The sequence below is a fragment of the Oncorhynchus kisutch genome, linkage group LG5 (assembly GCF_002021735.2).
Source record: "Oncorhynchus kisutch isolate 150728-3 linkage group LG5, Okis_V2, whole genome shotgun sequence".
Classification (NCBI taxonomy): Eukaryota; Metazoa; Chordata; class Actinopteri; order Salmoniformes; family Salmonidae; genus Oncorhynchus; species Oncorhynchus kisutch.
Window position 1 is genome coordinate 66,113,730 of NC_034178.2, and position 16,390 is coordinate 66,130,119.

Here is a 16,390-nt window from a genome sequence, read left to right on the forward strand (position 1 = left end):
AAAATGATATTATCTGAATGTTTTTTACTAATCTTGTTCTGGTTCATCATGACCTTGAAGTATAGACATATTAGAAGTCTCCGACTTGTCAATGTTTTGGAAGTACTGTAGATATTCAGCAGGCAGATTAATTAGATTAATGTTAGGGGTTAAATCAAGGTAAGGGACAGACAGTGGTTACATGTAGGGTTAAGATTAGGGTTAGGTTTAAGGTTAAAGGGAGAGTTTGCTTTTTTAAGTTTGGAAAAAAGTTAAATATCCCTTTAAGTCAGTGGTATTCAAACATTTTCTGGAGCCCCATTCTTTTCCCCACAAGTTTGTCACAACCCCATCCTACCCCAAATCTAATGACAACCTTAAATTACCTTTAATTCATTGCCGATTCATCACTCATTAAAATGAAAAGAAACATTTACTCAATTAAAACACACTAGGGGATGCGAACCCGACTTTGAATACCACTGCATTAAGGTTAGGGTTAAGGGGTGTTGTCGGTTAAGGATGAAGGATATAATTAGGGATAAGGATATGCCGGTTAAATGTCCACTGTCCAACATTTTTCAACATCCTTAGTCAAAATGGCTGACTCAACACTCAAGTAAAATTTTTACTTTAAACTCACAATGGACCTCCTACTGCTCAATTCAGTCCATAGCGTGGAAGACCTGCAATTGGTAGAGCGATTGACATTTAAAGGCATTGTTACCGCGTTCGCAGAGACAGCATTTGTGGTAAACGCTGCATATGTCGGCTCAATCGGAAATTACCTTTAAAGGTCAACTGCGCTACAACATAGATCTTCTACACTAGGGTTGAGCCCTTAGTCCTTTGAAGCGAAACATGACATGGCATGACTTGGCCACCACCACAGACCACAAAGATGAGAGACTCAACTCCATATGCTTCAGGATCCTCAGGTAACCTCTACCCATCCTCAGCAGTAATTAGACTTACACAGTCTGACTGTACTCTCTCTAGTGGAACCAAGCTATACAATTACTTCCTGGATGCAAGACTATATAAAAATATAAATATCTTCAGTAAATAAGTGTTATCATACCATAATTATGAGGGTAAAGTTTCACTGTATTAAATCGGCTATTATAATATCAAACTGTCCCTTACACCCCCCCCCCCCCCCCCCCTCGGGAATACTGTAGCGACTCTCACAAAGAACGACATAATAAAATAAGATTATGATGTTAAAATTATATTAGATCATAGGGATGTCTGTTTTTGCAGTGTGGAGAAATAGCCAGCAGAGTATTTAAAAAAACAAAACAATAAAATATTTATTGATTTTTATTTCCCATACATTTGCAAGTTAAAGGTCAACATTAAATAGGTTCTGGATGGTGGGTAGAGGACTTCCATCTCCTCATCCTTTATTCCTGTACCTGTCACCCCTTCACATATCCATCCATCTTCTAAAATAGACCCAAAAGAACAAAAGCGATCAAATCTTTCAGAATATAAAACAAGTTGTTCGCATATTACACACTCACACATACAAATACTGGAATGAAAATTAACTCCTCAGGAAGAGTTAGCTTATAGCCAACTCCATGAAACCAACAGTCATTTCATATAGTCCTGGATCACTCGTGTGGATTGTGCCTTATAGCCTTTTAAATGGCGCTGAAAAAGAAAAGCAAAACCCCGGTTATCACATAATGTCCCACAACCTTCATAACCCCTTAGAAATCTTCACAATACAGTGAAAGTATGTCAACACAAAACCAATCTGTGCACTGAATTGTCTCTTCCTTTGTTCTCTCTTTTATTTTCTGTCGCGCTCTGTCTTCAGTTGTTTATTTTACAAAAGTGTTCCTGAAAAATAAATACAAATATTTCCAATACTGTAGTTGTCTGTGACCCAAATATCACCTTTGTGAAAGCAGTATGTAAAGTTCTATCTATGCTAAGCGCTTCTGTAGAAGCTCTTCTCTCCTCAGGTTCTCACCATAATAAACCTTTTTTTCTTCTTTCTTTCTGTATCATTCTTCACTACTGTTCATTGTTACAAGTGGTGCGGTGATTATGGACAAAATAAATCAATAAATACAAAGGAATAAATACTGTAAATATTTTCTTAAATAAATACACATCTCAGATAGTTTGCCTTGTCTTGAAAAAAAATACTTGACCCCCTGCTGAGTTTCATAATGTTCATATTTCTCGGAATGTCCTCAGAGCGTCCACTCACACAGCTAAAAATGAACCCAGTCTTTGATTCCAGACAGAACATACCCAGAAACTAATTTGAAAGGTAATGGTATTGTAACCTGTGGTGCCCCACTTATATTTTATTACGTCATACTCCTCTGTTCCTTATTGGAATTAAGGGAAAAGTGAATGGATAACACCTGCTTTTATCCCTCATTGAATCAGCCCACCTTTCACCCTGGAGTTACAAAACCTTTAAAAACAATGTTTTGCTTTGAAAAACTTCAAACTTAAAGATTCAAAGCAAGAAAGATGTTTTGACCTAATCGATTTCCGACACACCAACTGGGCTTCAATTCTGGTGCTGTGGAGATGATGGAGGAGTGCTTTATAGGACAGTGTTGACACTGGGCTCCCTTGATACGGTGCTGGGGACAGAGGAGAAGGCAAAGGTTTGGGCTGAGGACACTGCTAGGAGCCCTCTTCCTCAGGATGTCCCGGGGCGTAGTAGCCCGCCAGCTGCCTGAAACGTGGCCCCCAGTCGCTGAGGTAGGAGAAATCCTGCTCGGACGTAGTGGACAGGGTGTGGATAGAGCTGAGGGAGAGGGCCGGCGAGCTGGTGCCTTCAAAGGCGTACGTCTGGAACGAGTCGTAGGGCGGCACTGACAGGTCGGCATCCGCCTGCTCCACCTTCTTGCGGATGTAGCCCTTGAAGAGGGAGAAGTCGGCTGCCCCGCCATCGCCGCTCACCCGCCCCTGGATCCACTGGGGCAGTGCATGCAGATCAGGGCCTGACTCAGAAGATCCACTCTTGGCCTCGGGGAAGTCATAGAGGTTGCGCAGGGCACTCATGTCGTAGGCCTGCGTGTCCTGCTCACCGCCTCCCTCGTCGTTGTACTTGATGACGTTGTCGCGCATGTCCTCCTCGTCCTCTGACATCCGCTGGCCTTTGCGGTGGCGCTTCAGGGTTAGGATTAGCAGCACCAGGACTGCAGAGGTGGAGAAAGAGCATGGAATTAGGGATTAAGAGGTTTAGGGATTAACAGCAGGGAAGTCAGAGCCAAAGATCTGGATTATTATCTGGAGTAGGGAGAAACTTTTCGAGAGTAGCTGGTAAGAGAGTAATTTCACCAAACGGGGAGAAGACTAATGAATTATAGGAATGAACAAAAACATCAGGGGCCATCTGCCCTTTTGTAAAGATTCTCTCAAGCACAATGGGGAATAACACAATTAATGAAGACTTATTGGATTATGCAAGTGGCTAATAAAATTTCAACAGCCTTTTTTGTCATTATCAGGAAAAAGTTTCCCCTTTTCCATCTCTGGTTTTCTAACTTTGATTTCACCCCAAAAAGACAGCCAAGCGAAGTGAAATAACAAGGGGTAACATTTCCAATGCATGAGCATCGATTCTCCATGGGATGCACGAACAAATTCTTTAATTTTGCTCTTCCAGAAATATGTTTTGAAATGCTTAATAGAGGCTGATCCGTCTATCAATACTAATTCAAGTGAAACGTGCTGCGGTGAAACCAGAAAGAAAATCACAGCAGAGATCCCCTGTATTGGGCTCTACCTAGAGAGCGTTTAATGACTGAAAAATGAAGTCTGCATTAAAAAGGAAAACAATTGAGATGGATCACTAAATAGTCTAATGAGACGGAGGAAAAACAAAAGCTGTATCCACCTCAATAAATCAATGAAGGTTTTAATCCAAGCTTACTTTTTTAAATCACCTCCTTTATGTCTGATTAGAAAACATCCACTTACCAATAGCCCCCTTCTCAAGACATATCGTTATTCTGGAGGGGCTGTGCTTGATTCGTTAGTGAATTAACTATAACTTTAATGTCTACCACCAAAGCAAATGTCATCGCTACGACAACAATATTCTAATCAAACGTGTCTATCAATTATGGAAATAAAAATATAAGATAATTAGAATGACGATATGAATATTCAGACAATATTAATGTATATCATGACTATTATGGAGTAATATAACCATTACTATGTATAATACTGCTATGACCATTACAATTATAATTGATGTGAAAACTGTTTCTTCTGTTTGTTAGGATCCGCATTATCCTATGCAGAAGCTACACTTCCTGGGGTCCACAAAAACACTACAAATAACAAAGCACTGATCCACTGATAGACAAGGACAGTCACACATTTAAAATACAACGACATACAAAAAATACAACTAAAAATTATGTACAGTGGGGCAAAAAAGTATTTAGTCAGCCACCAATTGTGCACTTAAAAAGATGAGAGAGGCCTGTAATTTTCATCATAGGTACACTTCAACTATGACAGACAAAATGTTTTTTAAAAATCCAGAAAATCACATTGTAGGTTTTTTTATGAATTTATTTGAAAATTATGGTGGAAAATAAGTATTTGGTCACCTACAAACAAGCAAGATTTCTAGCTCTCACAGACCTGTAACTTCTTTTTTAAGAGGCTCCTCTGTCCTCCACTCGTTACCTGTATTAATGGCACCTGTTTGAACTTGTTATCAGTATAAAAGACACCTCAAACAACCTCAAATAGTCACACTCCAAACTCCACTATGGCCAAGAACAAAGAGCTGTCAAAGGACACCAGAAACAAAATTGTAGACCTGCACCAGGCTGGGAAGACTGAATCTGTAATAGGTAAGCAGCTTGGTTTGAAGAAATCAACTGTGGGAGCAATTATTAGGAAATGGAAGACATACAAGACCACTGATAATCTCCCTCGATCTGGGGCTCCACGCAAGATCTCACCCCATGGGGTCAAAATGATCACAAGAACGGTGAGCAAAAATCCCAGAACCACACGGGGGGACATAGTGAATAACCTGCAGAGAGCTGGGACCAAAGTAACAAAGCCTACCATCAGTAACACACTACGCCGCCAGGGACTCAAATCCTGCAGTGCCAGACGTGTCCCCCTGCTTAAGCCAGTACATGTCCACGCCCATCTGAAGTTTGCTGGAGAGAATTTGGATGATCCAGAAGAAGATTGGGAGAATGTCATATGGTCAGATGAAACCGAAATGGAAGATTGTGTTTGGAGGACAAAGAATGCTGAGTTGCATCCAAAGAACACCATACCTACTGTGAAGGATGGAGGAATGGGCCAAAATACCAGCAACAGTGTGTGAAAACCTTCTGAAGACTTACAGAAAATGTTTGACCTCTGTCATTGCCAACAAAGGGTATATAACAAAGTATTGAGATAAACTTTTGTTATTGACCAAATACTTATTTTCCACCATAATTTGCAAATAAATTCATTAAAAATCCTACAATGTGATTTTCTGGATTTTTGTCCCTCATTTTGTCTGTCATAGTTGATATGTACCTATGATGAAAATTACAGGCCTCTCTCGTCTTGTTAAGTGGGAGAACTTGCACAATTGGTGGCTGACTAAATACGTTTTTTTGCCCCACTGTATCTGAGTGTGTCTGTGTGTGCATGTGTTTGTGTGTAATTCTCTTCATAGTCATCACCGTTTCAGGAGTTTTTGTTTAATCCTTTTTTTAAAGGTAATTTTGTTGTTTGCTTTGAGTAATTAAATGGAAGGGATTTTTTTAGGGGGTTGATCAGCTTCAATTTTGCTAATAGAAGCCACAATCTATCAATGTAATTGTCTGCATCATTTCCTATCCGCATATATATTATAGATATAGATATATATATATATTTATTTTATGTATATTATTCAACTACAGTTGAAGTTGGAAGTTTACATACACTTAGGTTGGAGTCATTAAAACTCAGTAATCAACCACTCCACAAATTTCTATAGTTAACTATAGTTTAAAAAATTTAATTAACTATAGTTTTGGCAAGTCGGTTAGGACAACTACTTTGTGCATGACACAAGTCATTTTTCCAACAATTGTTTACAGACAGATTATTTCACTTATAATTCACTGTATCACAATTCCAGTGGGTCAGACGTTTACATACACTAAGTTGACTGTGCTTTTAAACAGCTTGGAAAATTCCAGAAATTTGAGTCAATTGAAGTCAGAAGTTTACATACACCATAGCCAAAAACATTTACACTCAGTTTACCATATTCCTGACATTTAAACATAGTAAAAATTCCCTGTCTAAGTTCAGTTAGGATCACCACGTTATTTTAAGAATGTGAAATGTTAGAATAATAGTAGAGAGAGTGATTTATTTAATATTTTATTTCTTTCATCACATTCCCAGTGGGTCAGAAGTTTACATACTCAATTAGTATTTAGTAGCATTGCCTTTAAATTGTTTAACTTGGATCAAACGTTTCAGGTAGCCTTCCACAAGCTTCCCACAATAAGTTGGGTGAATTTTGGCCCATTCCTCCTGACAGAGCTGGTGTAACGGAGTCAGGTCTGTAGGCCTCCTTGCTCGCACATGCTTTTTCAGTTCTGCCGCCAAATTTTCTATAGGTTTGAAGTCAGGGCTTTGTGATGGCCACTCCAATACATTGACTCTGTTGTCCTTAAGCCATTTTGCCACAACTTCGGAGGTATGCCTGGGGTCATTGTCCATTTGGATGACCCATTTGCGACCAAGCTTTAACTTCCTGATTAATGTCTTGAGATGCTGCTTCAATGTATCCACATAACTTTACTACCTCATGATGTCGCGCAGCCTGCTGAGCGGACTTTCAGGTTATGTCGATATAGGACACTTTTACTGTGGATATAGATACTTTGTACAAGGTTCTTTGCTGTTGTTCTGGGATTGATTTGCACTTTTTGCACCATTCATCTCTCGGAGACAGAACGTGTTTCCTTCCTAAGCGGTATTACGGCTGTGTGGTCCCATGGTGTTCATACTTTTATACTATTGTTTGTACAGAAGAACGTGGTATCTTCAGGCCTTTGGAAATTGCTCCCAAGGATGAACCAGACTTGTGGTCGGCAATTTTTATTTTATTTTTAGGTCTTGCCTGATTTAGTTTGAAAGTAGGCCTTGAAATACATCCACAGGTACACCAGACACTTCTAAAGCCATGACATCCTTTTCTGGAATTTTCCAAGCTGTTTATTAAAGGCACAGTCAACTTAGTGTATGTAAACTTCGGACCCACTGGAATTGTGATACAGTGAATTATAAGTGAAATAATCTGTCTGTAAACAATTGTTGGAAAAATGACTTACAGCCTTCTTCTAAAATTGATTAAATTAACAACAAAATCCTCAGCAATCTACACACAATACCCCATAATGACAAAGCAAAAACAGGTTCTTAAAAAAAAAATCACATTAATAAAAAATAAAAAACAGAAACACCACGTAAGTATTCAGACCCTTTGCTATGAGTCTCGAAATTGAGCTCAGATGCATCTTATGGAACATTGATCATCCTTGAGATGTTTCTACAACTTGATTAAAATCCCCCTGTGGTAAATTCAATTGATTGGACATGATTTGGAAAGGCATACATTTGTAAGGTCCCAGAGCTGCACGTCATAGCAAAAACCAAGCCATGAGGTTGAAGGAATTGTCCGTAGAGCTCAGAGACAGGTTTTTGTCGAGGCACAAATCTGGAGAAGAGTACCAAAACATTTGAAGGTCCCCAAAAACACAGTGGCCTCCATCATTCTTAAAGGAAAGAAGTATGGAAAAACCAAGACTCTTCCTGGAGCTGGCTGCCCGGAGCAATCGGGGGAGAATGGCCTTGGTCAGGGAGGTGACCAAGAAACCTGATGGACACTCTGACAGAGCTCTAGAGTTCCACTGTGGAGATCGGAGAACCTTCCAGAAGGACAACCATCTCTGCAGCACTCCACCTATCAGGCCTTTATGGTAGTGTGGCCAGATGGAAGCCACTCATCAGTAAAAGGAACATGACAGCCTGCTTGGAGTTTGCCAAAAGGCACCTAAAGGACTCTCAGACCATGAGAAACAAGATTCTCTGGGCTGATGAAACCAAGATTGAACTCTTTGGCCTGAATGCCAAGCATCACATCTGGAGGAAGCCTGGCACCATCCCTACTGTAAAGCATGGTGGTGGCAGCTGTGGAGATGTCTTTCAGATGCAGGGACTTGGAGACTAGTCAAGATCGAGGCAAAGATGAACGGAGCAAGGTACAGAGAGATCCTTGATGAAAACCAGCTCCAGAGCGCTCAGGACCTCAGAATGGGGTGAAGGTTCACCTTCCAACAGGACAACGACTCTAAGCACACAGCTAAGACAACACAGGAGTGGCTTCTGAACAAAAAATATCTAGAACCTCTATGATGCTGTGGAGGGATCCAAATTGTGGATTTAAAAGAAATCATAAATTCATGCATCACACCACTGTAGTGTAAATGGACAAAAAAACTATTTAATGGACTGGATATTTATAATTACCAGATGCATCCTGTTTCAGTAATAATGAAATCAGAACTTCTTGTTGAGTATCTGATAATATACAATTGTTATGTGAGTGGTTCAAACATGCTAATAACGTTCCTCTGACTCCATCAAAAAATGTTGATATACCTCAACTGGTATGTCATCCAGCCCTGGAGTTTTCCTGGACTTAAAGGCAGAAATTGCATCAAGAAGTTCCTCCACTGTAATTTGGCCTTTACATGAGTCTTTCTGTACAGCTGTTCATTTTAAGGGAAGGGAGTTCCATGCGATCAAGGCTCTGTATAAAACTGTGCATTGCCGTGAATACGTTTTTTGGAATTGCGGACTGTGAAGAGACCCCTGGTGGCATGTCTTGTGGGATATGTATCGGTGTCTGAGCTGAATGTTACTTGATTATACAGACAATCTGGAATTTTCATTTTCATCACTTAATATTTCTCATAAAAAAACTAGAAGAGAAGCAGTTAATCGTCTCAACCAGGAAGGACATGTTGTTGTTGATGTTACTTCTGTATGTGCAGATACGGGCAACGTGTGCTGCTCTGTTTTGAGCCAGCTGCAGAAATGCTAGGTTTTCCTTTGCTTCACTTGACAATATTACCGGACAGTAATCAAAATGGGACAAGACCAGAGCCTATAAAAACACATATCTTTTTATAAGCGACATAGCCCTCCGCATCTTCACAAAAGCGTTGTTAAAATGAGTTGACCAACATAATTGACCATTCTATGTTATACCTAGGAGTTTAGCTTCCGCAACCTGCTCAATGATCAGCCTTTTTGTACAACTCCAGCTGTCTTAGAAAATGTTTTGAATTAAATATAATGCTTTAAGTTTTAATGTATTATTAATCACCCATTCTGATACTGACTCACTCCTTATTTAGAATTTCAGTGAGGTCCATGCTTTGGTTGCTGACATGTAGAGTGTGGAATCATCCACATAGATAGTCATTTTAGCTACGTGTAAGAGTAACAGCCCAAGGCAAATACCCTGAGGGACAGCGCACTGTACATATCTGATGTTAGAGAAGCTTCCATTGAAGAACACTCTCTGGGTTCTATTGGATAAATAACTCTCCAACCATGTGATGGCAGGTGATGTAAAGCCATAGCAAGTGAGAATCTTCAATATCAGATTATGATCAATAACATCAAAGGCTGCAATGAAATCGAACAATATATCTCCAACTATCATCTTATTATCTATTTACTTGAACCAATCATTGGTCATCTGAGTCAGTGCAGTACGAGTTGAGTGACCTTCTCTATATGCATGCTGAAAGTCAGTAGTTAACTTATTCTCTGAAAAATAGTATTTGGTCAAGCACAATCCTCTCCATCAGTTTACTAAGAACAGACAGCAAACTGATTGGACCGTTGATATAGCCAGCAAAGGGTTCTTTACCATTTTTAGGCAGTGGAATTACTTTAGCTTCCTTCCACGCCATGGACACACATTCCTTAAAACTTTGGTTAAAGATCTAGCAAATAGGGATGTGTCACGCCCTGGTCAAAGTATTTTGTGTTTATCTTTATGTATTTGGTCAGGCCAGGGTGTGGCATGGGGTTTTTGTAATTGTGGTGTGTTTGTCTTGGGGTTTTGGTGGTGGTATTGGGATTGTAGCTTAGTGGGTTATCTAGCAAAGTCTATGGCTGTCTGGAGTGGTTCTCAATCAGAGGCAGGTGCTTATCGTTGTCTCTGATTGGGAACCATATTTAGGCAGCCATATTCTTTGAGTTTGTCGTGGGTGATTGTCCTTAGTGTCCTATGTGTACTCTCGGTTAGTTTGCACCAGATACGCTGTTTCGGTTTCGTTTATTGTTTTTGTAGTGTTCGTGTAAGTTCGTGTTTCTTTGTTTCATTAAATATGAATCTCAATCAACACGCTGCCTTTTGGTCCGATCCTTGTTCTACCTCTTCGTCAGAGGAGGATATAGAAGAAAACCGTAACAGGATGGTAATACAGTCTGGTACCATTCTCAATAGTTTCCCATTAAAGTTGTCTATGCCTGGTGGCTTATCATTATTGATGGATGACAATAGTTTTTCCACCTCTCCCATACTAACTTGACCAAATTCAATATATAAATCCTTCCCTTTCATTATTAGATCTCTTATACAAAAATATGATGGTTCACTGTTCAATGTTGTCATTTCACTGCTGAGTGATTTCAATTAAATTCTGACCTTGGTTTCTGCCAACTCACTGGTTTAGACTTTACAATTAATCTTCTTGTTTCCAGTATCAGTATGGTAGGCCTACTGCCATTTAAATGTTACAATATGTATCCTAAAATGCAACTGTGAATATACTGCAAATATAGACCTATTATTCAGTGCCTCAGTATCACAGATAAACAAAACAAACAAAAACAATAACTTTATTTATCTAAATATACAGTGCCTTCAGAAAGTATTCACACCCCTTGACCTTTTCCACATTTTGTTGTTCTACAGACTGAATTTAAAATTGAGATTTTGTGTCGCTGGCCTACACACAATACACCATAATGTAAAAGTGGAATTATGTTTTTAGACATTTTTTTACAAATTAATTACAAATATAAAAGCTGAAATATCTTGAGTCATTAAGTATTCCACCCCTTTGTTATGGTAAGCCTGAATAAGTTCAGCAGTAAAAATGTGCTTATCAAGTCACATAATAAGTTGCTTGGGCTTACTCTGTGTGCAATAACAGTTTTTAACTTAATTTTTGAATGACTACCTTATTGCTGTACCCCACACATACAATCATCTGTAAGGTTCCTCAGTAGAGCAGTGAATTTCAAACAAAGATTTAACCACAAGACAAGGGAGGTTTTCCAATGCTTCACAACAAATCTGACATTGAATATCCCTTTGTGCATGGTGAAGTTACTACACTTTGGATGGTGTACACCCAGTCACTACAAAGATACAGGCGTCCTTCCTAACTCAGTTGCCAGAGAGGAAGGAAACCACGCAGGGATTTCACCATGAGGCGAATGGCGACTTTAAAACAGTTACAGAGTTGAATGGTTGTGATGGGAGAAAACTACTCCACAATACTAACCTAAGACGGAAGCCTGTACAGAATAAAAATATGCATATTTTTTGCAACAAGGCACTAAAGTAGACATGAACTTATGTCATGAATACAAAGCGTTATGTTTGGAGCAAATCCAACACAATACATCACTGAGTACCACTTTTAATATTTTAAAGCATGGTGGTGGCTGCATCATGTTATGGATATTTTTAGGGCGTTTTTGTTAGGGAATTCATGTTAGGGTGTTTCTTCAGATACAAATAAGTGGAACAGAGCTAAGCACAGGCAAAATCCTAGAAGAAAACCTGGTTCAGGCTGCTTTCCAACAGACACTGGGAGACAAATTCACCTTTTAGCAGGACAACAACCTAAAAGGAAAGGCCAAATATACACTGGAGTTGTTTACCAAGATGACATTGAATGTTACTGAGTAAAATCTATGTCAATAATTTACAACCGACATGACAGAACTTGAATATTTTTTTTACAATCCAGGTGTGCAAGGCTCAGTGACCTACCTAGAAAGACTCACAGCTGTAATCGCTGCCAAAGGTGATTCTAACATGTATTGACTTAGGGGTGTGAATACCTATGTGAATTAGATATTTGTGTATTTAATATTCAAGAAATTTGCTAACATTTCTAAAAACATGTTTTCACTTTGTCATTATGGGGTATTAAGTGTCGATGGGTGAGAAATTCCATTTTAAAATTAGGCTGTCGGAATAAGTCAAGTATGTATAGTATGTATGAATACTTTCTGAAGGCACTGTGTGTGTGTGTGGTTCACTTACCATGCCCTTGCTCTAGCATACTGTACGTGTTAACCCAGCGGTGTAAAACGTGATTGATGTTATTTCCTTGCATACACAATTTGCTAAAAATAGTCCTCTGTGCATTGCTTTTGGAATCTCAATCCTCCCTGACACTCTAGCTTTTGTTTTCGATGACCGTTAGCAAGCTGGATAGTGAAGAGACCATAAATGTAGGTCTATTATCATTCATAGACAGTTTCGATTTGGTTTTGGTCATTTCAACGTCGATTGAGATCGTTTTTTCCCTGGGAATCCCAAACTAACCACAGGCAGCGGGCCGGATTGAATGGGTTCGCGGGGTGGTTCCGGGCTGGAACACAACATTGTGGAGATTGTGTGCTGAATAGATGGCAAAGACACTAAATGAAGATGGGAACACTAACAAAGCTTATCCACGGATGAGGAGCTTGAAAAGAAATGGAATAAAAAATAAATGAAAAATAAACATTTGAGGTCACGGTAATGGGTGTTTCAAGGCAATATTACTGTTCAAGAGAACATTACCAGGCAAGGGAAACGAAACCCTCGTAGTTGTGATAGTGTTCGTCATTGAGAATGCACACTACCAAGCCCATTGTCTTTAACAATGACCTCTTGCCCAGACATACTGTATATGATATACACAGCCATTTATTTGCATTAATTATAAGAATCTTAAAGAATATCACCTATCTATAAATGCCTCACAAGCTTTATTCAACTGTCTAACTCCATAATATCCCAAAATATATAGTCAGGCCAAAAATATGCAAAATAATGTGTTGTATTTTTTAAAGTTAAGGATTGGGCTCTATGGATCTATTATACTAGTAACTTCACTATCGGTCTGCACAAGATACTTAAAGGCCCAATGCAGATGTTTTTGTCTCATTATATGTCACGTTCTGACCTTTATTTCCATTGTTTTGTCATTAGTTAGTATGGTCAGGGCGTGAGATGGGGTGGGCAGTCTATGTTTGTTTTTCTATGATTTGGGGGTTTCTATGTTTCGGCCTAGTATGGTTCTCAATCAGAGGCAGGTGTCATTAGTTGTCTCTGATTGAGAATCATACTTAGGTAGCCTGGGTTTCACTGTGTGTTTGTGGGTGTTTGTTTCCGTGTCTGTGTTTTTCACCACACGGTACTGTTTTGGGTTTCATTCACTCCACGTTTATTGTTTTTGTATTCAGTTGTTCATGTGTACTATTTCTTATTAAAAGAACCGTGGACACTCACCACGCCGCATATTGGTCCTCCGATCTTTCTCGCCTCTCTTACAGAATATCTAATTTCTGGGTAACAATTAAGTACCTTACTGTAACAGTTTTCCATTCAAATTGTCAAAAATAGTTTTTTGGGGCAACAAAAAAAACTTGCTCAGACAAAAAAATGCAAGGACTGTCTAGGAGTGGTGTGAGTGGAGAGGGTAAGGCCACCAAAGCGGTGGAGGGACCTAATGGGAGGTATACGTCATTTAAAAACTGTTATTGGCAGACGTTTGGATGTGTGCAGCAGTCTAAGGCACTGCATCTCAGTGCTAGAGGCATCACTACAGACCCTGGTTCAATCCCAGGCTGTATACCAGCTGTGATCGTGAGTCCCATAGGGCAGCGCACAATTGGACCAGCGTCGTCCGGGTTAAGGGAGGGTTCGGCCGTCATTGTAAAATAAGAATTTGTTCTTAACTTCTTTCCTCGTTGAATTAAATAGCCAAAACTCCATCCACGCAAAACATGCTCATTAGAAGGTCCTGTGTTGATTGTATTTTCAACAAACAACTGTAAGAATAAAAATCAATCTTTTGTAGTGTTAATTTCATCAGCCGTTGTATAGTATATGATCCAAAACACAGAAAAAACAAACATTTTCACTGCACTGGGCCTTTAGTGCTCTAACCCCTCACACTACTAAAGTCACACATTGTGAATGTGAGAGATATGGCCTGACCATTAACTCAAAGAAAATGAATGACAGTACACTATTTTTTAAAAATTGGGTCTGTCAGTGAACCCTTATATCTTGAAGGATTTGATAGACTTCTATTGGATTCGCAGCTTGATGCAAAGCACAAGCCCTTAGGCAATATACAGTCCTACCTTTAACCGTGACCTTGAGAGTCGAAACATGACGCTGAAACTTTGATTGTTTCACCTTTCTTTCATGTTTTTTTTCCTCTTATGGGAAAGAGCAAAATGCAACAGTGACAAGCATATAAATCTGTATTAAAAAATGTGTCTTCATTTGCTGTAAATGACTTGAAAAATAAGACTTGGAGTCGTAGAGAAAATGGCCTGCGTTCCCATCTGGAGAGCTGCGTTTGAAGAAAGGAAGATGAGGACTGTTGATCGTCTACAGCCTCTTGTACAATAACTCTTCATCTAGCCACTTCTCTTAACCTACATTGTCTCCATGGTGCCATGGGGAGATGGATGTCTTTGATCATTGTGGGAGTTTTTCCTCCGCATTCACCATCATTGGAGACAGTTAATAGCCAGGTCCAGCCAATAGACACGGGTCATACTAACGTCTTGATGCATGCTGCTGTGCATGCCAAACATGCACTTGGTTATTACTCTCAATTCCCAATGGTGAAGAGGGTAATGGGAGGCGGAGATCTTGATTATACGACTCCTCTACTAACCAATCAGTGGTGTGGTTGGTAAACTGTGTGAGTGATATAAACTACATGTAAGATGGGAGGGGCAGTGTTTTTCTTCTCTTAGTGGAAATGGAAAATCAGAGGTAATCCATTGGCTGCTTCATTCCTCTTAGAGATATTAACTTGAACGTTATATATTACGGTTATTCGCCGCATTACAGCGACGGTGATATAGCGCATGATATGCAAAGTCACATTTTGCATGTTATCCATGGAATAATGCATCACAGCCTGTTGTATATGTCCTGCAAACATTGGCCAAATCCTGTAGTATAGTACCTGCCTCGCCAACATGTGGCTGCTCCTCTGTGTACAGATGTTCTGATAAGCGGTCCTGACAAGACAGCTAATTTACCCTTGGGCTGTGCCTAGCCGCACGAGGCCAAGAGTTCATCTTGGCAGATGGGGCTTAATTGGAACGGATGTGCGCAGATGCCTCGCCAAAATGGATTTATCACGTCACTCACTAAATTAACTGATGGAAGGATTGTTTATTTGTTGCTAATTAGGCAGAAATTTGTTTTCATTTCGCTCATCATGCCACAATTGATCTAATAGGTTACTTGGGCGCCTCCGGGGAGCTGGGTTCTCCAACCCAACCACACTCATAAACACGTACAGAACAATGGGTGAGTTTGTGTTTGTGTGTGTTCTGTATGTGCGTCTAGGCTCTGTGTGTGGTTCTATTCTCTGTGTGTGTGCGTGTGTGTGTGTGTGTGTACGCTCTGTCTGTGTGTTCTGTGTGTGAGTGGATCGTTGGGAAGTCATTGCCGCCACACGAGCAGTCAGCTGTTTTGCTCCAGTACATCTCTCCCATTAACACACAAGGTGGCTGTTAACACAGCGCTGTCCATTCTCGTTCTGCTATCTCCCATCAACACACAAGGTGGCTGTTAACACAGCACTGTCTATTCTCGTTCCGCTATCTCCCATTAACACACAAGGTGGCTGTTAACACAGCGCTGTCCATTCTCGTTCCGCTATCTCCCCATACGGCAAAGAAATATATGTACAGTTGAAGTTGGAAGTTGACATACACTTAGGCTGGAGTCATTAAAACTTGTTTTTCAACCACAAATGTCTTATTAACAAACTATAACAAACTAACTATGTCGGTTAGGACATCGACTTTGTGCATGACACAAGTAATTTTTCCAACAATTTTTTACAGAGATTATTTCACTTATAATTCACCGTATCACAATTCCAGTGGGTCAGAACTTTACATACATTACGTTGACTGTGCCTTTAAACAGCTTGGAAAATTCCAGAAAATGATGTCATGGCTTTAGAAGCTTCTAACCAGCTAATTGACATCAGTTGAGTCATCTGGAATACACTGCCATCAGACACACATAACTGCACCACATATCACACTT

The 16,390-nt window shown here is 39.8% G+C and overlaps 1 protein-coding gene across 1 annotated transcript in view; it reads right to left on the minus strand.

The window, feature by feature from the left end:
* Positions 1-1,274: 1,274 nt before the first annotated feature.
* cdh22 (cadherin 22) overlaps positions 1,275-16,390 on the minus strand; it is a 180,374-nt gene continuing 165,258 nt past the window's right edge. The window contains exon 11 of the mRNA XM_020483952.2: positions 1,275-3,155. Coding sequence (XP_020339541.1) covers positions 2,638-3,155 — 518 coding nt within the window. The 3' untranslated portion in view covers positions 1,275-2,637. The remainder of the gene's footprint in view (positions 3,156-16,390) is intronic.